The sequence below is a fragment of the Phocoena sinus genome, chromosome 1, assembly GCF_008692025.1.
Source record: "Phocoena sinus isolate mPhoSin1 chromosome 1, mPhoSin1.pri, whole genome shotgun sequence".
Classification (NCBI taxonomy): domain Eukaryota; kingdom Metazoa; phylum Chordata; class Mammalia; order Artiodactyla; family Phocoenidae; genus Phocoena; species Phocoena sinus.
The window spans coordinates 113,766,105-113,790,696 of NC_045763.1; the positions used below are offsets into that span (position 1 = coordinate 113,766,105).

At 57.5% G+C, this 24,592-nt stretch overlaps 3 protein-coding genes across 4 annotated transcripts; 1 reads left to right on the top strand and 2 right to left on the bottom strand.

Moving 5' to 3' along the window:
• Nucleotides 1-5,591: 5,591 nt before the first annotated feature.
• Nucleotides 5,592-8,281, bottom strand: KRTCAP2 (keratinocyte associated protein 2). Its single transcript, XM_032653730.1, has 5 exons — nucleotides 8,127-8,281; nucleotides 7,647-7,801; nucleotides 7,446-7,509; nucleotides 5,993-6,059; nucleotides 5,592-5,753 (listed from the first exon to the last, which is right to left on the bottom strand). Exons 1-5 carry the CDS (start codon nucleotides 8,131-8,133, stop codon nucleotides 5,633-5,635), a joined length of 414 nt encoding a protein of 137 aa, XP_032509621.1. The 5' UTR covers nucleotides 8,134-8,281; the 3' UTR covers nucleotides 5,592-5,632.
• A 518-nt stretch (nucleotides 8,282-8,799) lies between these two features.
• On the top strand, nucleotides 8,800-18,522 carry TRIM46 (tripartite motif containing 46). 2 transcript variants are annotated; one of them, XM_032653715.1, is made up of 10 exons: nucleotides 8,800-8,972; nucleotides 10,360-10,621; nucleotides 10,864-11,207; nucleotides 11,878-12,021; nucleotides 12,142-12,237; nucleotides 12,927-13,180; nucleotides 13,439-13,560; nucleotides 14,557-14,859; nucleotides 15,695-15,992; nucleotides 17,388-18,522. In XM_032653715.1, the coding sequence occupies exons 1-10, from the start codon at nucleotides 8,910-8,912 to the stop codon at nucleotides 17,779-17,781; spliced, it is 2,280 nt and encodes a 759-aa protein (XP_032509606.1). In that variant the 5' UTR covers nucleotides 8,800-8,909; the 3' UTR covers nucleotides 17,782-18,522. The 2 variants fall into 2 exon arrangements, with proteins under 2 accessions (XP_032509606.1, XP_032509595.1); XM_032653704.1 differs by lacking the exon at nucleotides 8,800-8,972 and adding an exon at nucleotides 9,100-9,589.
• A 1,143-nt stretch (nucleotides 18,523-19,665) lies between these two features.
• Nucleotides 19,666-23,705, bottom strand: MUC1 (mucin 1, cell surface associated). The gene is made up of 7 exons (XM_032624141.1): nucleotides 23,556-23,705; nucleotides 21,895-23,072; nucleotides 21,740-21,795; nucleotides 21,459-21,589; nucleotides 21,207-21,328; nucleotides 20,974-21,123; nucleotides 19,666-20,015 (listed from the first exon to the last, which is right to left on the bottom strand). The coding sequence occupies exons 1-7, from the start codon at nucleotides 23,614-23,616 to the stop codon at nucleotides 19,947-19,949; spliced, it is 1,767 nt and encodes a 588-aa protein (XP_032480032.1). The 5' UTR covers nucleotides 23,617-23,705; the 3' UTR covers nucleotides 19,666-19,946.
• Between the last annotated feature and the right edge of the window lie 887 nt (nucleotides 23,706-24,592).

Here is a 24,592-nt window from a genome sequence, read left to right on the forward strand (position 1 = left end):
CCAGAACCAATAGGAGATATATCCGTGAAATTTAAGGTCTTGTCTCATGAAGTTGTAGAGGCTGGCAAACCCAATATCTGCAGGGTCTCACTCTGTCTTGACTTCCTCCTGACTGGGGCTGGGAACAGTGGGCAGAGGGCCAGGTCCTAGCCCACATGAGCATAGACCAGTGAGAGAACCCAGCAGGCCAGAGCCAACATTGCTGTTCAAGTCCACAGGCTATCTGAATTCCCTCCTTCTCTGGGGAGGTCAGTCTTTTGTTCTATGTAGCTCTTCAGTGGATTGGATGAGGCCCATCCACATTATGGAGGGCAATCTGCTTTACTCCTATTTTAAATGTAAATCTCATTCAAAAAGCCTCTCACAGAAACATCCAGAGTGGGAATTCCTTGGTGGTCCAGTGGTTAGGACTCCACACTTCCACTGGAGAGAGCACGGGTTCGATCCCTGGTCGGGGAACCAAGATCTTGCACACCACACGGTGCGGCCAAAAAATTAAAAAAAGAAACATCCAGAGTAATGTTTGACCCAATATCCGGGCAATGTGGCCCAGCCAAGATGACACATAAAATTAACCACACAGGGCTTCCCTGGTGGCGCAGTGGTTGAGAGTCCGCCTGCCGATGCAGGGGACAGGGGTTCGTGCCCCGGTCCGGGAAGATCCCACATGCCGCGGAGCGGCTGGGCCCGTGAGCCATGGCCGCTGAGCCTGCGCGTCTGGGGCCTGTGCTCCGCAGCGGGAGAGGCCACAACAGTGAGAGGCCCGCGTACCGCCAAAAAAAAAAATTAACCACACAGAGTAAGAATGTCAATCTCATAAGGTTGATGTAAGTGTTGAAACTGAGAATATCTGTAAAGCACTAAGTTGGCTGGCAAGGTCATGGTTGTTATCACGTGGGAGAAGATGACATTTGTCAAATGCCTAATAGGTTAAGCGCTATGCTAGGCTCTTCCACGTTGATATTTAATTCCAATCCTCTTTGCCACAATTTGAGGCAAGTATTATTATCCTCATTTTACAGATGATGAATTTAAGGTGCAGAGAGATCACTCAGCTTGCCCAAGGACCCTCACCTGGTAAGTGTCAGAGCCAAAACTAGAACTCAGGTCTGTCTGATTTCAAGACCTGGGCTCTTTCCTACTGCCCCACATATGTCTAGAACCTGAAGCTGTCTGAGTCAGAAAAAGGCCCGGGTCACAGAGGCTGGAAATGGGGGCTGGAGGCTGAGAACAGGAAGGGGAGGGATCTCCCTGGAGGGTTAGTCTAGGCCTTCACACACCAGTATACATGCACCTCAGTCCCAGAAATTCCCTTGAAGCAGCCCTCACAGCAACTCTTGGCCCAGAATGGGGGTGTGTGGGAGGTTTTTCTGTGGGGTCCTGACCTGTGCAGAAGGGAATCCCACTTTTCAGTCCAGAATGGGGGTGTGTGGGAGGTTTTTCTGTGGGGTCCTGACCTGTGCAGAAGGGAATCCCACTTTTCAGTCCAGAATGGGGGTGTGTGGGAGGTTTTTCTGTGGGGTCCTGACCTGTGCAGAAGGGAATCCCACTTTTCAGTCCCTTCTGTTACCGTCTCAGCCTAAAAGTAGGGGAAACATGTCCAACTTATTTGAGGTAAGTGGAATTCTCAGAGAAGGGCTCCTCAAAGACCATAAAGGCCATATGGCTCAGGCCTCATTGCCACACGGGGCCTCCAATGTAGGCTTCTGAAGTTATCTCCAAGTGTGGTTTCATTCAGTCACACTGTCACCCTCCCACAGAACAGAAAGAAGGGATTTACAGTACAAATGATTTAACTTTTACTGTGGAATTTTCAAATATATACAAAAGTAGAAGGAATCCTACAATGACTCTGATATGCCCATTATCATAGAACTTTACATGATAAAGTAGGGCCTGCAGTTCCCTGTGAAGGGAAACATTTCTAAAAATCCTGTAATGACCTTGCGACTAGCATGATTATATTGTAACATCATTTTGTCTTAAAAAGTGTTAATTTGTCAAGTGTACACATTTCAAACATGTCTCAGTTTTTCTTCATTTTGAAGTGCATCTGGAACCTCAGTAGACAGAAGGAACCTGGACTTCTCTCCACTTTTCAGAGGATCTGTCTCCCAGGGGAGTGGTTGCTGAGAACTGTGGGCCCAGGTAGGAGAGTTGGAAGGAAGGAGGCCCACCCCGAGCCCCCAGGGATGCGGAGGCTGGGGTGGGAATAGCTGGCTCTTCGAGGCCCAGGGGAAGCAGGGGGTGGGGGCGGGGTGGGGGTGAGGGCAGCTCTAAAGCCTGCTTCCTGCCCCAGGGCAGGCAGTTCACACTTTGCCCTCCACCCCAGGTAATGCAGTGCCTAATTCTAGGGCCAGCTAGGGGGCTTCTCTCTCTGCCAGGGTGGGAGCTCAACCAGATAGCATTTATAGTGCAATCTCTGGTGGCCAACTTGCTCTCAGCCCTGAGGGGGTCGGGAGGTGGGATTTGGGAGCATGAGGAACTTCCAGCCTGCTGGGAGGGAGGAAACGAAATGTAGTTGAGGTGAAGCAATTAAGTGCCACCAACTGTGCACGCACAAGGGTTCTGCCTATTGTTTGCTTAGGAGATGGCTCTGTGAGTAACCCTAAGTCAAGGAGGAGTGTGCTTATGGCAGGCCAGTCCAGAGGTCCCTGAGGGCAGGGCCTCCAGCTTCCCATTCGTTCACTGTTCCCATAGCGCTCAGCGCTGGCTCAAGCTCACAATGAACTTCAATACTTGCTTTTGACTGAAACTTTCCCCTTTGTATCTGTCTCTGTGTCTCTCAGCATCTCTGTCTCTACCAATCTCTGGCTTCTCTTGTTTCCCAACATCCTTCCCGAGCCCCTGGGGAGCAGAGCTGGGGGGCCGGGCAGTGGGAACGGGACAGCGTCCTGTTCTCACCAAGGACAATAAGGTCCGGAAAGGGCTGGAGCCAAGGCCTGGCGTAGACTCCCCCTCCCTGTCTGCCCTGCCCCCCCCACCTTCTGGCATGCCCTAAATGCCAGGCATCCCCTCATGTCAGTGCCAGCCCGAGATGAGTCCAGCCTCTGCCCGGGCAGGGGAGCCCCCTCATCTCACCTTCCCACCACCCTCTTTTTAGGTGGCATCACCTTCTGCCCCAAGAAGCGCACCTCTGGGTCAGGAGCCCTCTCCCGCCAGCACCCCCCACTAGCATCCAAGGCCCCCTCCCGCTGTATTATTTACTCCTGTTTCCGGAGCAGGCAGCGGGCGCTGGCGGGTGTCAGGGCCACGTGTGAGGGAGCAGGAGGAAACACCTGGCTTCCCTCTGGCCTCCAGGGGCGGACCGCCCATCTCTCCCCTAGGCCTCCAGCCTCCGGGGTGGTGCAGAGACCCAGGCATCCCGGGGCCAAGAGGTTACACCTTTGCCCTTCTCACCTTCGGGTCTCCAGAAGCCATGATGGCTTCACGCCCCCTTACTTTTTTTTTTTGCGGTACGCGGGCCTCTCACTGCCGTGGCCTCTCCCGCCGCGGAGTACAGGCTCCGGATGCGCAGGCTCAGCGGCCATGGCTCACGGGCCCAGCCGCTCCGCGGCATGTGGGATCCTCCCGGACCGGGGCACGAACCCGCGTCCCCTGCATAGGCAGGCGGACTCCCAAAGACTACGCCACCAGGGAAGCCCCGCCCCCTTAATTAATGATGGTGTTTGGTGTCTGGGATACCCTTCCCAGGGTTAATTGGTAGGTCAGGTGGAGGCAGCCGGCAGCTAGGCACCCCAGGGATAGGCTGGGTGGAGAGCTGAGGTCAGCACCAACCTGCCTGGTAAAGGCACCCATTCCCTGAGCAGGGGGTCATTATTCCTGGCCACATACTGTCCCTGATGCCTATGTAGTGGGTGGCAGCAGGTGCCCAGATCCCTTGACATTGTCCTGGCACCTGCTCAGGCTCTCCCCTGTCCTCCCCTAACCTGGCCCCACACAAGCTCTTATCATGGAAGGCATGGTGCCCTGAGGTGGCCAGATCCCCCAGCTGTGTCTATGCTCACCTGGGCTGGGGCCTAGCCCTCTGCCCACTGCTCCCACTCCAGGTCGGGAGAAAGTCTAGGTTTGACAAAGCGAGACCTAGAACTAACCCAGCCTCCCCGGAGGTCCAGGACCCATTTTGGACAACCTTTCCTCTCCCCAAGGGTCCCACATACGGTAACCCCCCAACCATCACCAAGTAAGTTGGAGCCTAGAGCTACCATTCCCCCTCAGGAAGGCTCTGGTCTCCACTGAACTCTCTTTGCCTCCATTCCCAGACTGGAAGAGCAAGAATACTTGATTCAGGCTTCAGCCCTTCCGAATGGGCCAGTCTTTCGGGTCCTCCAAGAGTTGGCTTCCACCGGAGAGACTCAGCAAGAACCCTGAGACCCAGCAGCAACCCTCCCAGCCCTCAGGGCCAACAGGCAGGGGAGTGGTGCGAGTCTCCTGGAGGAAGATGTGAGCTCGTGGCGCCCTCTGCAGCCAATGTGGGTAAACTGCATAGCACTCCTTCAGCCTAGGCATACAGGAGAAAGGGTCCGGGAGTCCAGCTACAAATGGGGGTTTGGGCGGCGGGGCGGGCAGGGGGGACCTCTAATCCTTGACCAGAACTCCTTTGACTCACTTCTTCATCTTCATTGGGTCTCATTCCCAAACTCAGCCACATCCCATGTACAGGATTTTCTGTTCTAGGAGGACAGGTTCTTTCATTCAACCAACCCACCAGTCCTCACTGCCCATTATCAGGCACTGTGGAGAATACAAAGCTGACCAAGGCACGGTAAGCACCCTAAAGCCCACACCACCCAGCAAGAGGGACGGTGCCTAGGTGCCCCAAAGGACAGACTCTCTGGACAGAGAGGCACTCCTCATGGCAGAGCATGGACAGAGCAGGACCTGAGAAGTCACATCCCTCACTTCCATTAAGGCTGGCTCCAAGGCTGGTGGCCTTGTTCCTATCGTTTTATGTATTCAACACTTTGCTAAAACTTAGGAAGTTTCTTAATTCCTTGGCTATGAGACAGAGGAGAAAAAATGAAGGCACAGACCAAAGAGGATAGGGACAGTGATCAACCTGGGAGTCTTTCTAAACACGGGCAGACATCCATGCTGAAGAACAGATGGGTCTAGGAGGGCAACATCAGTAGGGAATTCCCACCTGCAGACCTGGAGCAGAAGGGGCAGGAGGCTCATTTGCTCAGGGTGGGGAGCTAGAGTAACGAAGCCCTCACAGGTTAAATGGAACCCCATGGGGAGGTGTAGGGGTGAGGGGCCTTTCCCTCCCTTACTCCTCTGTTCCAAGATCTATTCCAGTTCCGAGGGGCAGGCATTCCTGCACTGCAGTCTTTAGCCCTTTTCCCAAAGGGCAAGACTGCTGATCATTCATGCACTTTTCTTCCGTGAGACTCTCACACAAGTATGTGCCACTCCAGTGCCTGGCAAAGTGCCTGGCACTGATGGCACTCAATAAATATTTGGTAAAAATGAACCTTGGAGGAAGGAAACCCCACCATCCTCAAGGTTTGAAAACAGCAAGTACCCATCTGCCCCAACATTCTGCACGCCCATGCAGCGATGGGCAGGACAGGCCCACAGCATATCACAGCTCACAGAGCTACAAAGAATCAACTTTATTAAACATGTAGGGTCAGTTTCTCTTTTTGCCCTTGCCCGTCACCTTGGCTGGTGTGAGGACTGGAGCTGTTGCCTGGTACAGAGTGGAAGAGATCTTGTTGATGTAGTACAGACCAACCATGGAGAAGATGAAGCTACAGGGTGAAGGAGAAAGGTCATGGTATCAGTGGGCATGCTGCCAGCCTGGTGCCTCCTAGAGCAGACAGATACCAGCATGAGGGAAAGAATCCAGGATCAGGTTTAGGAAAATGGGGAAGGGGACAGAGGGAGAACAGAGTGGGAGGGACGTATGGGGAAGTCTGGAACCATCACAGGAGGATCGGGTGCCAAAGGACAGGATGCTACACCCCTTACTCAGCTGTCAGGCACTTACCAGGTGGTGACACAGACTCGGTGGATGAGGCCAGATGCAAAGAGAGCCAACAGGAGGCAGAGGAGAACTGGGGAAGCAAGAGGGGACAAGGAGGGTGGTCAGAATGGAAACACCAGGCATTCATATGTGGAGTCTAGAAGAAATCTGGGGCCCTCTGAATCTTGGGGGAACTGCTTGGAGGGGAAGGGCATGACAACAGCAGGAGGACCTCAGATGGCCTTATTGATGCCCAGGACACGGAGGTAGGAGATGCACGCTCATTACCAGCTCTGCCCCAAATATCACTTAACTTCTCTATCCTGGATTCCCTCCAATAAAAAGGAAAAGGAAAGGTGACAGCAGAATCTGAAGGGCAAGGCTTGCTCCCATTTAAGGAAGAGAGTCAAGGCCTTTCCAACAGAAGCCAGACAATGGGGATCAATTCATTAACCTGGCTGGCTAGTTATGGAAGTCGAGGGCCTCAGTTCCTGGACATAAGTTGGAGAGCAGAGTGTCTGGGTACACACACCCATGGGGACAGAAAAGGGTCTCAAGACATCTAGAGTAGGACTAGAGAGAAGGTGGGAGGGCAGATAGCAAGGGCAATCCCACCTGCTCAGCTGGGGAGGGCAGGGCACCTGAAGAGGGCCTAATAGCTTGCCACACTACAAAGGTTTCTTTCAGAAGTAAATGAAGACAATACACTTAGAAATAAAATCTAACAGAGAGAAGTTCTGAAGCCGCTGTACGAAAGGACCTCCGGAAGCCTAGGTGGAAAGAGCAAAACATAAGGAGGACAAAGAAACGAGGGCTACAGTGACAGGTCTTTGTTCTACCAGGTGAAGGCTTCACAAGAGGTGGCATCTGCTGTCCATTTGGGGCATGTGGCATCCCTTAGGTGATCCGGCCTTGACGCCTAATTGGCTTTATGAACTTAATTCTCCATAAATAACTGAATCATCAATTCTTGATTAGAACCGTTTCAAAAGGAAAACAATCTGACAGTTACTCTAATTTGGTCAGGATTCCTGCTGACACAGAAAGCTGGTGTATCTAATACTTAGGCTCTTCACAATCATCTCAAACAGAATTCACTAATATTGGGTCAATTTCACCTCGGAACCCCTCAACTGATTTGGCCCTTCTTTTTCTTTTTCTGGTGGAAACAAAGAACATCCCTTCTTGGATGTATTCATTACAGGCCCAAACCTGCCTGTTCCCCTCAAACCTTCCCTGGGAACTGGCCAGGAAGTAACTTGAGTTTCTTGCTTTCAGAGGCCCTCTCTTCTAGCTCCAGTTCCGGGAGCTAGATAAAGTGCTGCATCCAAAACCATCATCTGTCTCCAGACAGTCTTCATACACATATTTTTTCCTCCTAAAAAACCTTTACTAATTAAGCACCTGGAAATTCAGTACCGTGTTGGGGGAGGTTACTGGAGAGAGTTCAAATACTCAACCCCCAATTTTCACTTACTCTCGGGGAAGATCTTTGCTTGGAATCCTTTGCCAAAGACAAGATTCTCCAGGTTATTGAAGGCCTGGGTTGAGGGAGTTAAGGAGTAGGACGTGCAACGGGGGCAGAGATGTTTGGCTAATGGGAAGGGTACAAGCCTGAGTGGCCCACCACCCTTCCTACCCTCAAACACCTCTGCCCGCTCCCCCGCAAAACGGATACAGTGAGAGAGAAGACGAAAAGGCCGGAACCAAGCAGGCCGCCCTGGATGGTGAGCCACTCGGTGGAGGCCAGCTGGCGGCTGTACATCTGCATCCCAGCGAAGAGCAGCAGGGACAGGAGGGAGGAGAGCGCCAGCGAGGTGCCTGTACCCACCACTGGAGTGGAGAAGACACGCAGAGTCAGGCCCAGCCCTCCCTCCAGGAGCCGCAGGCAGATTCGGCAGGTCCGGGAACTCGAGGGCCCAACCACCTGCAAGCACTCCCGGGACTGCAGCCACCCTCCCCAACTCCCCACACCCCGTGGCAACCCCCAAGAATTCCTCAGTCCCGGACGCCCCGAACCCTCCGGCCCCGTGGGAAATGCCCGTCGTCTGGAACCCAGGACACGTCAGTTCTGCGGGGAGAGGACCGCGAAAGCTGATCCGCCCAAATCCGACCCCCTACTAGTCCGCCCGGTGGGGGACCCCGCTGGTCCTGTTACCCATCATGCCCTGCCCTCGGGTCCAATCCGCGCCTCTGTACAAGAGGAGAGCCGAACCGGGCACGGTTGGCTGTGCGCATGCGTCAGCCCCCAACGTGGACTTGCTTCTCCCCCACGTCTTCCTCTTTCTCCCTCTTGGCGCCTGAATGCAGCGCCCTCTTCCTGAAGGGAGGAAACATTGCGTCCAAGAGCGTCCTTGGCCACCACCCTCGTCCCCCGCCCTTCCCCGCACCCAGAGCATCTGCTGCCTCTCAGTGCAAGCTGCACTTAACTCTTCAAGTCACTGTGCCCATGGACTATAGCCTCTAGCCCACTTCTGTCTTCTTTGTCAATTATGTCAGCTTTAGTGCCTGTTCCTCAAGACCACCTGCCCCCATGATCATTGCCTTGATATCTCCCCTGGACTCTTGCCCAAACCAAAATCTAGTCCTTCCATTCTGGAGCCCATCTTTCTCTGAAACTATCCTTCTGCTTTATGTGAGTAAGATTAGAAGCCAATGAAGAATTCGAACATAAGAAATGGCTCCCCCTCAAATACGATTCCATGTTACCCAGCCAACCCCACCCCACTCCCCGACCCGACAGCCTTCTGAGAACCACGTGGGAAAAACTATTTCCCACCTCCTACCTCGACCAGCGCCGCTCAAGGCTGGTCCCTGGAGCATGCGCAGTGACATCTCACCCCACCCCTCCCCACATCCCCACCGGGCTCCTGCATTAAGCTCGGGGTTCGCAGCCGCAGCCGGGATCGGGCACACGGGGGCGGGCGGGCATGGTAGGGCCATGGCTGAGGGTGAGGATATGCAGGCCTTCACTTCCATCATGGATGCACTGGTCCGCATCAGTGTGAGTTAAGGTGGGGTCGAGGGGAAGGGGAGGGGGAGTATAGGGGTCCCGGGCAAGCCGGGACCTCGAACAGGTGGGGGTCCCGCAAGATGCTGGGATGTAGACAGGGGGCGGGTGATGGCAGAAAGGACTGGGAGGGTCGGGATGCAGGTATGAGAGGGTAATCCCGGGGGCAGCCGGGAGGTGAATGCCGTGAAGGCGTCCATCCGCTGGGGTGTGAGGAACATGTAGCTACCCGGACGCAGCGGGTGGCTTGGGGTAGCCTCCAGCCGTGCACCGGGGCTGGAGCTGCAGGGCAACGGGGCTATGCTATGAGGAGGGGGCGTGAGTGAGCTTGGATATATTCCAAGAAAACTGAGGACAGGTGGGGGGCGAGGAAAGGGCCGCCCCACGGTGCAGTTCCCAATTTGAGCCCCTCCGCAAGACCCCACCCCACTGCACCCCCACTCAGGGCTGCCTCTGAGCCTTCGGTTGTCATGGCAACCCGGGCCCGGCTCTCCCAGGGGCGGTGCCAGCTTTGCTCCCCCCAACCACTTCCTTCCCCCTCCCTCCGTGTCCCTCCCTCCTTTGTGTCAGCTGCGCCCCTGACCGGGATGGCTGCGAAGAGAGGGACCAAGGTGAGGTGTGGGGGTGGGGCATAGCTTGAGGACCCCCGCCACCAAAAAAGGGAGGGGTACTTCCGGTGGGGAGGGGGCAAGTAGGCGGGGCGCTCCTTTCCCCCTTGCTTGGGGAGGGGGTTGCGGCAGGCCGGGTTACGCCGGGGAAGGGAGCTGGAGGGCCGGATGGTGGGGGGCAAAAGGGAATGGGTTAGGAGAAGCCGGATGGGTTAGTGATGGGGAATGGAGCCGAGGGCGGCTGCAGGCTGGAGCCGCGGCAGGAGGACAGACTGGGTGAGCTGGAGGATGGAAAGAGCCTGGCTTTAGGGAGGAGTCACGCGGGGGAGGGGGGGGCAGGGGAGTGCCAGAGAAGCGGGCGGGGGTCCGCACCGAGCTGCTGAATGGGCTGTATCCTTGAGAGATGTGCCTGGGGCCGGCGGCCCGGATATGGGGGGATAGGGGCAAAGGCCAGGTGAGAGGGGCTACAGGTCCGGCTGGGACTGGGACAGTGAAGGAGGTGGGGCTTGAGGCTGGGGTGACCCGAGCTCCAACCATCCCTCCTCCTCAGGTCTGTAGCTCTGCAGGAGTGAAACAGAAGCAAGAGACAGGGAGCTGAGAAGGCCTGTGAACCAGGCCAAAGCTTGTGCTGGGGAAAATCCATAGCTTGCCTGGTCCCTTGTACTTGTCTTGTCCATTCCTGAGACCCTTTAGGTCTTTAAGGGGCAGTTGAGGGGCTGTTGAGATATGCCCAGGTGTCCAAGCTCTGATCCAACCTCCTGGTCCCTCCACAGACGAGCATGAAGAACATGGAGAAGGAACTGCTGTGCCCAGTGTGTCAAGAGATGTACAAGCAGCCACTGGTGCTGCCCTGTACCCACAATGTATGCCAGGCCTGTGCCCGGGAGGTGCTGGGCCAGCAGGGCTACGTAGGCCATGGTGGGGACCCCAGCTCTGAGCCCACCTCTCCTGCCTCCACCCCTTCTACCCGAAGTCCCCGCCTCTCCCGCAGAACTCTCCCCAAGCCAGACCGCTTGGACCGACTGCTTAAGTCAGGTGGGGCTGGCACCTGTGGGGTGGGGGGGTGGGGATGCTGGGATGTCCATCAGGAAGATGGAAGGGGTCCATCACTGGCCAAGGGCATTTGTCTGTTTTTCAGGGGGTGGAGATACTGCCCATCCAGGCTCTAACGAGAGCTGTGCTCTGGCACAATAGAAATTAATTTTTTAATTGAAAAGACTTCCCCCACTCTGAGCCAGCTATAATTTTCACCTCCCTACTTCCCGGCCCATCCACAGGCTTTGGGACATACCCCGGGCGGAAGCGAGGTGCTCTGCACCCTCAGGTGATCATGTTTCCGTGCCCAGCCTGCCAGGGCGATGTGGAGCTGGGGGAGCGGGGCTTGGCAGGGCTGTTCCGGAACCTGACCCTGGAGCGTGTGGTGGAGCGGTACCGCCAGAGTGTGAGTGTGGGTGGCGCCATCCTGTGCCAGCTGTGCAAGCCCCCGCCACTAGAGGCCACCAAGGGCTGCACTGAGTGCCGCGCCACCTTCTGCAACGAATGCTTCAAGCTCTTCCACCCCTGGGGCACCCAGAAGGCCCAACATGAGCCCACCCTGCCCACCCTCTCCTTCCGCCCCAAGGTGAGCCAGCCCTTGCGGGGCCTGGGAAGGGAGGGGCATGGTGGTGCTTGGTGGGAGGGCGTGCCCAGCGCTGTGGGCTTCCAAAAGGAGACGGCCAGGGAGTTGCCATTGCCGAGCTCCTTTTTCTGTAACAAAAGGGCACTGGACAAATCTTTGAACGTCTTTGAGCCGCCATCTCATCTGCTGAATGAGGATTATAATATCTGCCCTGCAATATCTGTGCTTGCAGGGTTGTTGAAAGGATCACTGAGATAATGTTTGTGAAGGTTATTTATACACTAAAACGGTCTGTTATGCATTCATTCATTGAACAAATACTTATCAAGCACCTATGTGCCTGGTGCTATTCTAGGCGTTGGGGCTACAGCAGTAAACAAGATGGCCAAGGCTAATTATTAAGCACAAGGCTAAGATTACCATCATTATTGTTATTACCACACATTTCTGTGAGGTAAATGAAGGGAGAAGCAAGGCTAATGCCTGGAGCTTGCAGGAAAGGCTCTCCTTGATGCCAGGGTGTACCACCAGGTGGCACCATGGAGCACCACCAGCTGAACTCCTCTCCACCCACATTGGGCCAGCAGAGGGAGGGCACCAAACTGCTCTGTGGTAGGTCAGCACCCTTACACACACCACTGGCTGACTGTCTCATTGCTCTTTCTGTCCCTAGGGCCTGATGTGCCCAGATCACAAAGAAGAGGTGACCCACTACTGCAAGACCTGCCAACGACTGGTATGCCAACTTTGCCGTGTGCGACGCACCCACAGCGGCCACAAGATCACACCTGTGCTCAGTGCCTACCAGGCCCTCAAGGTGAGGACCCCGCCTCACTCTGCCCCAGTGCTGACCCACACTCACACCCTCTCACACCTCCTCTGAACTGCTGGCTTCTCTGGAGCCGGGTGTGATGCCCACCTCTTTCTTCCCCCTCAGGACAAGCTGACAAAGAGCCTGACATACATCCTGGGAAACCAGGACACAGTACAGACCCAGATCTGTGAGCTGGAGGAGACCGTGAGGCACACTGAGGTGAGGGAGGGCATGGAGGTGGGCCCTGGGCCCTGCCTGGGAGTGGGAGCAGGAAGCGGGTGTGGATGTGCACAGCCCGATCACCTGGTTGCAAGCTCAGGAAACCCATGTAGTGTCCATGGATGTGTCGAGGTTCTGGTTAAACCAGGTCATCAGGAACAACAGTGCCCCAGGCCAGGTGGTACCCAAGGCTACAGTGGAGACAGGGTGTCTATCACCCAGGAGAGGGAGAGCAAGCCGCAGGGATGGAGCTCAGATGCCCTCAGGCTCAGCTGCCTGCTGAGGACGGTGCACAGCCCTGGACCAGGGAGGGTGAGGCGATGGCTCTGATACCTTTTGCCAGATTGCTTGAATCAGCTGATATGGGGATGGAAGATAAGGATGGCACAGATGCTGGAAGATGTTAGCACAGTACAGGTGGACGTTAGCGTAGTCGTGGCCTCTTATCTGGGGGAGTCCTTAAGGGATCAGGATTGATTATGGTGTGGGCATCCAGCAAGGTTAGCACAAATGGTCAGGAGTTGAGCCCATGTGGGTGTACAGGAGCCTTTGGAGCCATGAACCGGGCCCTATCAGAATGAGTAGGGAGGATTTCCCCGGATCCTCTGTGATCCTAGCCATGGTGCCCCACGAGTCTAGTGCAGGTGCTGCCTTCAAGAAGAAGATAGTAAGTGTTGCTCTCTGGGCAGGTGAGTGGTCAGCAGGCCAAGGAGGAGGTGTCCCAGCTGGTGCGGGGGCTGGGGGCTGTGCTGGAGGAGAGGCGGGCATCGCTGCTTCAGGCCATTGAGGAGTGCCAGCAGGAGCGGCTGGCCCGTCTCAGCGCCCAGATCCAGGAGCACCGGAGCCTGCTGGATGGCTCAGGCCTGGTGGGCTACGCTCAGGAGGTGCTTAAGGAAACAGACCAGCCTTGCTTTGTGCAAGCAGCCAAACAGCTGCACAACAGGTACTCAGGGGCACGGCCTCCTGCGGGGTAGGGGCAGTCGTGGGTGTAGTCCATGCATAAGGCAATGTCGAGAGCACTGCCTGATGGAGAGCTGGGTCCTGAGGATTTTCACCAGGCCACACTGATAGCAGTTTGCCCGAATGGACAGGGAAGAAGGCCCCAGCAGATACCAAGGCTGTAGGGGCAGGCGAGGCAGAATCAAGGGGAAAGGTGGCTGCCCAGATGGCAGTGCCTGACCCTGGCCTGCCCCCATCCCAGGATTGCCCGAGCTACGGAGGCCCTCCAGATGTTCCGGCCAGCTGCCAGCTCCTCCTTCCGCCATTGCCAGCTGGACGTGGGGCGTGAGATGAAGCTGCTGACAGAGCTTAACTTCCTGCGAGGTGAGGAGATGGCCAGGCCCCGTGCCCAGTTAGAGCCTTCCTCCCTTCCTCCCCAGCAGCGGGCCCGGGGGGCAACGCCCGCCGGGGAACTCCCCAGCCTCCTGCCTGGCCTGGCCAGCCGCCCTGCCCACCTAGCCCACCCCACCCAAGCACACCGTCCCACCGCGCTCAGCGCCGCTTCTCCCTCTCTTTGTTTGTAGGCTGTGGCCACCGCGGACTCTGCTCCGGAGCACCCCAGGCAAGTCAGCGGCCCTGCCCCAGGGGTCCTGCCCCCCACCAGGCCCCCTGCCCTGCCCTGCCACTCCCACACAGCCCGGCTACCCACTCATGGCTTCCTTCTCTTTCCTGCCCTGACCAGACCCCATCCCCGCCTTCCTCTCCCCTGACCAGTGCCCTCTGTCTCTCTTATGCCTTCCTTTCTTAATTCTTGCCTTTCTGACCTTTTGTCCTTGTGACCTTTGCCCTCTAGACTTTCCTTCTCCTCCCCCTGACCTTGTCCCCTGCCATCAAGCTTTTGCTTGCCCTCTGTTGTCCCCTATTTTCTGTCTTGCTGACTCTTGCATCTATCTCCCTCCCACTCGGTTCCCTCCTTCCTGTTCAGTGCCCTCTTGCCTGGGCTTCAGTGGCCGTTGCCTGCCTTTCCCTGGGGCTCCTCTTTATTCATAGAATTAAAAGGGTCATAGAAAGAAGGGACACCATGTGATCTCATACCCTCATTTGACAGAGGAGGAAACTGAGGCCCAGAAAGGGGACGTGACTGGCATAAGGCCAGAGCAAAGGAGTGGCAGACCGGGACTGGCATCAGGCCTCCTGTCTCTCCTTCTCCCGTGGGCTCTGCCCTGCCCATCCCTGCCCAGGGCCCAGACAGGTGTCTTCTCCAGATCCCTCTCACTCACACTCACCCCCCCGGCTCCCGCTGCTTTCCCTTTTCCTGCTCACCCTCCATGCCAGGCCCGCGGCCAGGCCCTGACTGACCCCCGCTGTCTCTTCCAACAGTGCCCGAGGCTCCGGTCATTGACACCCAGCGCACCTTTGCCTACGACCAGATCTTCCTGTGCTGGCGGCTGCCCCCCCACTCACCACCTGCCTGGCACTACACCATTGAGTTCCGGCGCACGGATGTGCCGGCCCAGCCAGGCCCCACCCGCTGGCAGCGGCGGGAAGAGGTGAGAGGCACCAGCGCCCTGCTTGAGAACCCTGACACAGGCTCTGTGTACGTGCTGCGTGTCCGTGGCTGCAACAAGGCCGGCTACGGCGAGTACAGTGAAGATGTGCACCTGCACACGCCCCCAGCGCCCGGTGAGTGGGCACAGGGTACACTTGGGACCCAGGCACTGACCGCTGGTGCTGGGTGGGCCCCGGGGAGATGGCATAACACAGTGCACCACTCTCACTAGCCCTGAAGCGGGACTGCCTGAGTTCAAATCCCAGCTCTGCCTCTTGCCAGCTGTGTGGCTTTACGCGAGTTATTCACCCTCCCTGAACTTCAAGTTCCTCTTCTGTAGGGATAGTAACAATACTTATCTCATGAGGTTGTCGTGAGAATTAAGTGAGATGATAACGTGTAAGGGCTTAGCTGAGTTTTTGGCTCATGGTAAGGGCTCAATAAATGTTGGTAATGTGACTCTCCAGAAAATAGTGGAGACTCCGGGGTGTAGGCATAATAGAGAAGCATCGCCACCCAAGTAGGGGGCAGAAGAGTTAGGGGTTAAGTGTGAGAGCCAGGTAAGAGCACCAGTGTGCGGGCTGGAAAGTGCAGGTGGATGGTGGTGGGATGTCACCAGGTGGAATGGACAGCAGTGGGGACCCTCCATGGCGCAGCCATGGGAAAGGGGTGGGAGGCAGCATAGCGAGTCAGCTGGGTCTGGGAGACTGATTTCTGTGCCCACTAATCATCACTAAAACTCTTCCTGTGGTCCCATGCCCACTTGGGATGGGATGCCCCTTCTTTTTTTCCTATGCTCCCCATTCCAGTTCTCCAGGCCCTGTTCCCCAGAGCCCCCTGCCCATCCCTTGGCAACTCGTTCCATGTTCTGAAATCTCCCAGTGTCTCGTGCTAACACCTCAAGGTCCCCCCAGTGCCAGTGTTTGTCCCTGAAGTCCTTCCTTCTGTCTCAACCCTCCCCAACTCCAGTCCTGCACTTCTTCCTCGACGGCCGCTGGGGCACAAGCCGAGAGCGGCTGGCCATCAGCAAGGACCAGCGAGCGGTGCGGAGTGTTCCAGGGCTGCCCCTGCTGCTGGCTGCTGAGCGGCTACTGACGGGCTGCCACCTGAGCGTGGATGTGGTCCTGGGCGATGTGGCTGTGACCCAGGGCCGCAGCTACTGGGCCTGCGCCGTAGACCCAGCCTCCTACTTGGTGAAGGTGGGCGTCGGGCTGGAGAGCAAGCTTCAGGAAAGCTTCCAGGGTGCCCCCGATGTGATCAGCCCCAGGTCAGGCCTCTCTGGAAGGGATGGGGGTTTGGGGACCTGGGTGGGGGAGCTGGGGACGGGCCGGGGGTGTGCAAGGGGAGGACACACTTGCTGGGATGGAGCTGGGAGGAGATTAGGAGGAAGTAATAAGAGCCAGGCTGTGGGGGTGGCTGTGGTCAGGAGAAATGTGGGCTCAGTGAAAGAGCTTTGTGGACTGATATTCAGAGTGGCTGGGGAAAGGGACAGTAGTAAAGGGAGCCATCTCCACTTCCCTCCATCTGTCACTCAGGCTAAAACACCATCTCTCCAAGTCTCCGTGTCCTTTCTCCCTAACACCCCATTTCCAACATTCTTTCTCCACAAAGCCTTTTCCCTCCAGTACCTCCTTCACCCACATCTTTTCTCAACATCCTAAAATTCTTCCCTCAACTTTCCATCTCCATATTGTCTCATCCACAACATCCTGTTTAACACCCACCCACACATACTTTTCTCCCTGACCCCTTCCTCCCCAGCACTCTATCCCCCAGTACCCCATTTCTTTAAAATGCCTTCTTTTCGACACCAGTTCCCTCTTAACCCTATGGTCCCCAAAACCCTGCATTCCTCTAACATCCTTCATCTAAGGCACTGATCCGCCCTCATCTCTCTCCCAACATCCACCTTCCCAGCTTCCTTTCTCTGCTCTCCCCCTCTCCCCAGTACCTTAGTCACTAACCCTTCATCCTTCCAAGATTCTCTAACCCTCAAAATGCTCTCTCAGCGTGATATCCCAGCACCATTTCCTCACCACCTTCCTGTGTTGGAAGCTCTGCATTTCTTCAATGGGCTTTAGCAATACCCTGTCTTTCTTCTCCTCCCCCCACCTCTCTGGCCAATGTGCTTTCCTTTCAACACCCCTTTCCTACCAAACCAAACCCCCAGCCCTATATTCTAACCCCTGTCTCTTCAACATGTTTTCTTCTCAATGCCCAGAATCAATCCTTTTTCTTCTATTTATTTTTTCATTTTTTTCATTTTTGGCGGCGTTGGGTCTTCTCTGCTGCGTGGGCTTTCTCTAGTCGCGTCGAGCTGGGGGCTACTCTTCGTTGCGGTGCGCGGGCCTTCTCACTGTGGTGGCTTCTGTTGTTGCGGAGCACGGGATCTAGGCGGCGCGGGCTTCAGTAGTTGTGGTGCACGGGCTTAGTTGCTCCGCGGCATGTGGGATCCTCCCGGACCAGGGCTCAAACCCGTGTCCCCTGCATTGGCAGGCAGATTCTTAACCACTGCGCCACCAGGGAAGCCCCCCAGATGAATCCTTTGAACCACTTGCTCCCCAACATTCCATCCTTCCAACATCTCAGCCCTCTGGTACCCCCTCCCCCACACACTTACTCCACCCCCCAACGTCCTCCTACCCAACGCCCACCCCTGCAGGTACGACCCGGACAGTGGGCATGACAGCGGTGCCGAGGATGCCACAGTGGAGGCGTCGCCACCCTTCGCTTTCCTAACCATTGGCATGGGCAAGATCCTGCTGGGGGCTGGGGCCAGCTCAAATGCAGGGCTGACAGGGAGGGATGGCCCAGCGGCCAGCTGCACAGTGCCCCTGCCGCCCCGCCTGGGCATCTGCCTGGACTACGAGCGGGGTCGGGTTTCCTTCCTGGATGCTGTGTCCTTCCGAGGGCTCCTGGAGTGCCCCCTGGACTGCTCGGGACCTGTGTGCCCTGCCTTTTGTTTTATTGGGGGTGGTGCAGTACAGTTACAGGAGCCCGTGGGCACTAAGCCCGAGAGGAAGGTCACCATTGGGGGCTTTGCCAAGCTGGACTGACCCTTCCAGGCCTCTCCTGGGCCTTGGCCTTCCAAGCCTCCTGAAGCTGGGTTATTCCTCCCAAAGCTTCTCCCTCAAACTCTTCCTGCCATGTGGTCCTGTCCCTTCCCCTACGTCTGTGTCTTCCCAGGGCCTTCTCTTGACCAAGGGACTCTTCTCTGCTCGCCTCTCTGGATGTCCCCCATTCTCTCCACTGCCTGTTAATCCAGGCTCCCACTCCCATGTCTCTGCCCCGTGACCTGCCCTTGGCATCTTACCCGAGTCATGGAGACAGCCCCTTTCCCGTCCCTGCCCTGTGCTCCTCCCCAGGCTGATTGGGAGGGAAGGCACCTGGAACACTGGGCATGCTCCCCAGCTCTGCCCTCTGCCCTGCCAAGCTCCCTGACTCATCCATGCTGAACTACAGCTTTGGGGCGTGCAGGCTTTTTGGCTGGACACTGCCCAGGCACTCCCTGGTGAGGGGAAAGGGACCCTATCATCCTGCTTTATTTATTTGGGTCCCTGTACCCCCAGCCGCATGCCTCTTAACTCCCTCTTGCATGCTTTACCTGTCCTGCACCCATGCCAACGTGCCAAGTCTCCCTTGGGGAGCCAGCTGAGGTTGAGTGTCCCCATTGGGTTGGGCCTGGCAAGGCCTCTGGTGCCCGCTGTTGCCTCCCCCTGCGGTGAGCACTGCTAGGCCTATGTCAAGCAACAGCTGTTATTTTCATGGTTTATAAACAATAAACTGTGATGCCAGGCCTTCCTGTGATGTCTTTGCCTTCCCTGAGCCTATTCCTCTTAGTTTCTGTGTTGGACGTGTCAGGCGGGGCGGGGCGGGGGGGGGGGGGGAATCGAGGGTTCCCTGCTATAACGCAGAGCAGGGGTGCACGGTGAATCTGGCGCATGAGGGAAGGAGGTCCCCAAGCCCGTCGCTTCCCCGCCTTCTGCCACACCTGTACCCAGCCCAGGCCCGAGCCGATCGTGGCCGCCAGGGGGCGCCTCGCTCCGGTGGCTGTTTGCGTCAGCCCCGCGACGGGGCGTCCGGGCGGCGGCGCCAGGCTCTGCGGGAATGCGATTGAAGGGGCGGGCCCCATGCCTGGGCCCAAAGGGACCAGGGAACCAGAACGACTTCCCCATTCCCGGGGTGCTAGGTAGCCAACCCCAGAGCCAGAGACGGGCGGGGCGGCCAGGGAGGGGCCCGGGTCCGGTGCCAGTCCCCGGATATGACATGGAGCTTTATCGTGGCCCTGTTGACTCTGCAGCTGTTATCGCCGCCCGAGGACTTACTTCACACCCGGACAGCTAAGAATAGAGCCGCCTGGGGGCACCGCGCCCAGGGGAGAGGAGGGCGTGGGAGTGAAAACCAGGCCCGAGGAAAAGGGAGAGCCACGGACGGGCGTGCGGGCGGAGCAGGGTCACGCTGGCCGATGGAGCCGCTGGGTTTCGTTTCCTCCTTCCTCTTGCGCCGCCAGCCATGCAGGAGAGGTGACAGGTGATTCGAGTTCTTCCACCAAGCACTCCTGCGCCCCGATGTCACCTACTTCTCAAGTGAACCCCGCTTCCTCTGGCCTTCTTTCCTCCCTCTCCTTTCCCAAGGTCTCTTCCAGACCCCCTCACACACATTTTGACCTACCCTCTATCAACAGGTCACAGAAGACAGATCAAAAGTTGGCGTGGCGGTTGGGCTTCCTTGGTGGTGCAGTGGTTGAGAGTCCGCCTGCCGATGCAGGGGATACGGGTTCATGCCCCGGTCCGGGAAGATCCCACATGCCGCGGAGCAGCTGGGCCCGTGAGCCATAGCCGCTGAGCCTGTGCATCCGGAGCCTGTGCTCCGCAACGGGAGAGGCCACAACAGTGAGAGGCCCGCGTACCGCAAAAAAAAAAAAAAAAGTTGGCGGTTAGCGCAGAGGAGGCCCAAGTTTTATTCAGCCGTGTTCAGGTTCCCACTCCCATCTCTGAGCTGTCCGGGCCAGTCCTCCTGGGAGCCACTGCCTCAGGCTTGTCCCCAGGGGCTCGGATGGGCTTCACCAGGGCTAAGATAGGTGAGGGAGACGGTGGGCAGCCCACCTGAACGCCCAGCTCACCAGCCCAGAACAGAGTTGGGGGCAAGGCGGGGGCTGCAGCAGTGAAGAAACCCAGGGAGGCAGTTGGTGCTGGCTGGATGCTCAGCAGGCAACGTGCCCCTACAAGTTGGCGGAAGTGGCTGCCAGGTTCGTGTAAGAGAGAGTGCTGCCACCGTTGCCTGCAGAAACCTAGGTAGGGGGAGAAGGGATCCAGGGTGAGGGGCAGAAGCTTTCCTGGGAGAAGCTTCCTCCCCAAGGCCCCTGGATGGCACCCCGTGGCTGGGGTGAATGGTCCAGGCGCCTGACTAGCTCTCAAAGGGTTAATTTGGAGAGAGCACCTGCAGGTCACCACCGGCAGCCAGGTGACTGTAAACAGGGCCACTCCTCCTCGAGGTCCCCTTCCCTCCCTCCCCTCGGCTCTTATCAGCTCCCCCTGCTTTCCCCTCCTGCCCCCTTTTCCCTCCATTCTCTGCTCCTCCAGCCCAAGGAGGTGTGTGTGTCTGTAAAACTGGAAGAAGGAAGTCCCCAGGGTGAGGAAAAATGGGGTCAAGAAAAGGAAACTCCTCTCCCCTCCCCCACTTGGAGTAGCTTTCCAGCCCCAGGTGGCCAAGTAATTATTTACTAGGTCCTGGAGAGAAAGGAAGAAAGAGGGAGGAGGGGTCTGTGCTTCTCCGGAGATTCCCAAGAACCTCCCCCTCACCCAGCACCCAGGCTCATCTGGCTTGGTGAGACTTCTTCCCCAATTCAGAGACCCCTCCTCCCCACTAGCCTGTCTCAATCTACCCTCCATTCTTAGGAGACAAGCTGGGGCACAGGTGCTCCTTCCATGAAGGGCTCCCCTGGGCGCAGTGCCCCACTCATTTCGCCTCTGGGCATCCCAGTGAACAGCCCTGGCACCAGTTCAGCGGAGCAGTGAATGCTCTTCTGGGAGTGCTGGTAGTGGGGGCACCCCCTACTGAGGTCCCCCTTCTTCCATGGTCTCTTCCCAAGGCCTTTCCCCCAGAACTCACCTGACCTCCACAACCCCAGCCTTGTCAGGCCCTCACTGCCTACTGGCACTCTCACCTCTTCTAAGTTCTTTGGGCTTCTCAGCACTCTTTCAGAATCCCTGCCAGCCAAAGCCTCTGCCTCCCTCCGCCATCCTCACCTCCTCAAAGGGACTCTGTTTGGTACTGCCAGGGGGCACATAGCGCCCATGGGTGTGGTAGGTGGGGTACTCGCTCATAGGATGGTAGGCATCTCGGATTGGAAAGAGGTCCAGCTGCCCATCATTCTTTTGTCTGCACTGACACACAACCTGGGGAGATAGGAGGTAATGGGGGGCATGGGGGTTCCTTCTAGCAGAGGAACTGTGGTCAGGGCTGGGGACTGAGCACTTACCAGGGCAATGAGATAAATGATGGCCAGGGCAACCAGAACACAGACCAGTACCAGAAGGGCAATGCCCCAGCCAGGCACCCCAGACCCAGACTGGGTAGAGGAAGGAACTGATGCATCACTCACTAAAAGGAAAAGCAGAGGTCAGAGCAGTCACTTATTAGTGCCAAGAGGAAAAGCAGGAATCTAGATGCTGGAGAGAGAGAGGGTCCCGGGCAGTGTGGTGCTGGCTGGCAGCTGGGGAAGTGATCTCACCACTAACTCCACTGATGGTCAGGTTACATGTGACGGCTGCTGCTTCAAGCTGACCAAACTGTCTCTCCACGTTGTGGGCAGTGGTCCCCTCTCGGAAGACCAAGGTTAATTTTACCACCACAGATCCTGGCCTGTCAGAGAGAAACAGGCAACTCAACTGTGGGTCCCAGCTTCTGGGTCAGCACACCCCCCACCCCCCACAACCACAAGTGCACCAGCCCCTCCCCACAGTCAAGACAACATCCACCCATCCCACATAGAGTCCACACCCAGAACTGTACCTGAACTCGATATCTGAGAGGCCCAGAAAATCCTCTTGTTTATAAGTCTGCACAAACTGGGGTGAGAGGGAAAGGACTAAGTTTTGATGCAAGGTCTTCAAAGAGTTCTGAAGGCTGCTTCGGGGGAGCACAGTGGAGGAAAGGCAGCTACTCACCAATACAGAAATGATTCTCTGCAGCTTCTGGTAGTAGCTGGTGCTGGGATTTTCCAGGGAAGAGTTAAACTGGAGGTTCGTAATGCGAAAACACAGGAAGAACAGGGAGACCCTAATATGCGACGGCTGAGAAGTCTTATTACTGGAGGAGGTGGGAGCATAGGGAGGTACTGTGTTCTGGTTAGTGCTGCTGGCAGAAATGGTGGGAGTATAAGAGCTGGGAACTGAGGATGGAGTGCCGTTGCTGGCTTGGGTCATGGTAACCTTGGAAGAGGTGCCCTCATGTGCTGTAATGACAACTGAACTTGAGGCAGGACTGGTGGTCGGTGGTGAGGTGCCACTGGTGGCCCGGGGTGAGGTGCTGCCGTGGGTCGGAGGGGCAGCAGAGGTTGAGGCAGGGCTGGTGGTCGGAGGTGAGTCGCCACTGGTGGCCCAGGGTGAGGTGCCATCGTGGGCCATAGGGGCAGCCGAGCCTGAGGCAGGGCTGGTGGTCGGAGATGAGTCGCCACTGGTGGCCCGGGGTGAGGTGCTGCTGTGGGTCGGATGGGCAGCCGAGCCTGAGGCAGGGCTGGTGGTCGGAAGTGAGTCGCCACTGGTGGCCCAGGGTGAGGTGCCATCGTGGGCCGTAGGGGCAGCCGAGCCTGAGGCAGGGCTGGTGGTCGGAGGTGAGTCACCACTGGTGGCCCGGGGTGAGGTGCTGCTGTGGGTCGGAGGGGCAGCCGAGCCTGAGGCAGGGCTGGTGGTCGGAGATGAGTCGCCACTGGTGGCCCGGGGTGAGGTGCTGCCGTGGGTCGGATGGGCAGCCGAGCCTGAGGCAGGGCTGGTGGTCGGAGGTGAGTCGCCACTGGTGGCCCGGGGTGAGGTGCCATCGTGGGCCGTAGGGGCAGCCGAGCCTGAGGCAGGGCTGGTGGTCGGAGATGAGTCGCCACTGGTGGCCCGGGGTGAGGTGCTGCTGTGGGTCGGAGGGGCAGCCGAGCCTGAGGCAGGGCTGGTGGTCGGAGGTGAGTCACCACTGGTGGCCCGGGGTGAGGTGCTGCTGTGGGTCGGGGGGGCAGCCGAGCCTGAGGCAGGGCTGGTGGTCGGAGGTGAGTCGCCACTGGTGGCCCAGGGTGAGGTGCCATCGTGGGCCGTAGGGGCAGCCGAGCCTGAGTTACTTGTGCTTTGGCTTGTATCAGAGACTGTAAGAAAGATTGTTAGTGTAGGGTTGGTGGCAGCTATCAGAAGTTGAGGTTACAGAGTTGGGTTGGGGGACAAATCAGCACAAGGAGAAAATACATTCTCTGGCATTGGAAGACGTAATGCCAGGAAGATTTGGGGAGTGGCCCCTAGGTCAGCCCTCCTCCTCCCTCCCTGCTGGCAGCCTCCCTCCTTCTTCCCATACCTGTCTGCTCCTGGCTTGTTGGGTTTCTCCACTCCTAAGATTTACCTCTCCTGACTCCACCCCCACCCCCTCCAGACTTCTTTTCAGGACGTTCGCCTGCCCCTGGCACCCACTCTCCTGGGGGGCTGTCTCCTCTCAGCCTGTCCTTGGCCTTACTCCTTTATTCTGGCACAGACTGGGCCACCCCTGTCTGCAACTTCTGCCTCTTGGATGCCATCTCCCAGGAAGCAAAACCCACAGGAAGGCTGGGAAGACCCCCTCCCCACCTTGCGCCCCTCACCTGTAAGCACTTGGAATAGCAGCAGCAGGAAGAAGAAAGGGGCCTGGATGTCCGGTGTCATGGTGGTGGCCAAGTGGTGGGGAGGGGGCAGAACAGACTCAGGCAGGCGGTGCGCATGTGATGGAGCAGGCACAGGCGCCTGCTGCTTTATACCGGTCCCCCCCCCCACACACACGTCCGCCCTAGGCTCAGCCAGAGCAGGTGACAGGTGACAAAGCCCCGCCTCCTCCCCCTTTCCCTACCTCCTACCTCTTCCTCCCCAACCATTCCTGGCCCCTCAAATAGGGTAAGTGGGCTCCAATCACTCAAGCCTCTGACAACCTGTTCGTTTTCCAACTGGCCTCCCCCTTTCACCAACCACTCCCTGGCTCCAGAAGGCGGTGGAGGGAGTCCGGAACCTGACCTGGGTCCCCATGGTCCTATTTTAGCCCCAGGACAACAGACAAGGTGAAAACAGTAACAGAGAAAGTGGGCTAGGTCAAAGCCCTGCACGGCAAGGCCGGGAAGCTCATCCTCAGGTCCCCCGCACCATTGCCCCATTCTCCCTGGGTCCCTTGGAGTCCCACTCTGGGGGCTGAGAAGGAAGGGGAAGGCTCCATAACCTGTAAACTAGGTGCTAGTTTTGGACCTCCTCCCCCCCCCACTACTTCCCGGAACAGCCCCACTCCTCTAACCGCTTCCTGTCCCGTTCCACACACGGTTCTACCCTGAAACCCACAGTCCCGGCCCCTGCCGGCCTTTCCAGCAGCCTGAGTTCCTTCTTTGACTTTCTCCCGAGAAGGGGGCGGGGGAAGAAATTTCCACTTAAAGAAATATGAAATCTGGGTTCGGCCGAACCCTAGGGTCTTTGCTTTCCCAGTCCTCCACCTTGTAGCGGCGGCTCGCTGGCTGGGCTCTCCTGCCCTCTAGCGGTCACCGGGAGCCTCACCGGGCCTGCCCGAGCGGGCTGAGGGGCTGCCTCGTCCGGGGAGAGGAGGTTGGGTGGCGCTGACTGAGTGGGAGCAGAGTGAGGCTGGGGAGGGCAGGCCCGGGCCGGA

Bases quoted from the DNA above. Each gene is read 5' to 3' on its own strand.
- KRTCAP2 (XM_032653730.1), bottom strand. The intron at 7,510-7,646 runs GTATCCGTTTTG...CCCTCAACCCAG, and splicing joins TTTTCGTCTTCTCTCTCACT to GCCTTCAATAACCTGGAGAA. The intron at 6,060-7,445 runs GTAAGTGAAAAT...TTGCTTCCCCAG, and splicing joins AGCAAAGATCTTCCCCGAGA to TTCTCCTCTGCCTCCTGTTG.
- TRIM46 (XM_032653704.1), top strand. From the start codon at position 9,449: ATGGCAACCCGGGCCCGGCTCTCCCAGGGGCGGTGCCAGCTTTGCTCC. The intron at 10,622-10,863 runs GTGGGGCTGGCA...GCCCATCCACAG, and splicing joins GGACCGACTGCTTAAGTCAG to GCTTTGGGACATACCCCGGG. The intron at 13,561-14,556 runs GTGAGGAGATGG...CTCTTCCAACAG, and splicing joins AGAGCTTAACTTCCTGCGAG to TGCCCGAGGCTCCGGTCATT.
- MUC1 (XM_032624141.1), bottom strand. From the start codon at position 23,616: ATGACACCGGACATCCAGGCCCCTTTCTTCTTCCTGCTGCTGCTATTC. The intron at 23,073-23,555 runs GTGAGGGGCGCA...TCTTTCTTACAG, and splicing joins GCTATTCCAAGTGCTTACAG to TCTCTGATACAAGCCAAAGC. The intron at 21,590-21,739 runs GTACAGTTCTGG...TCTCTCTGACAG, and splicing joins CTCTCAGATATCGAGTTCAG to GCCAGGATCTGTGGTGGTAA.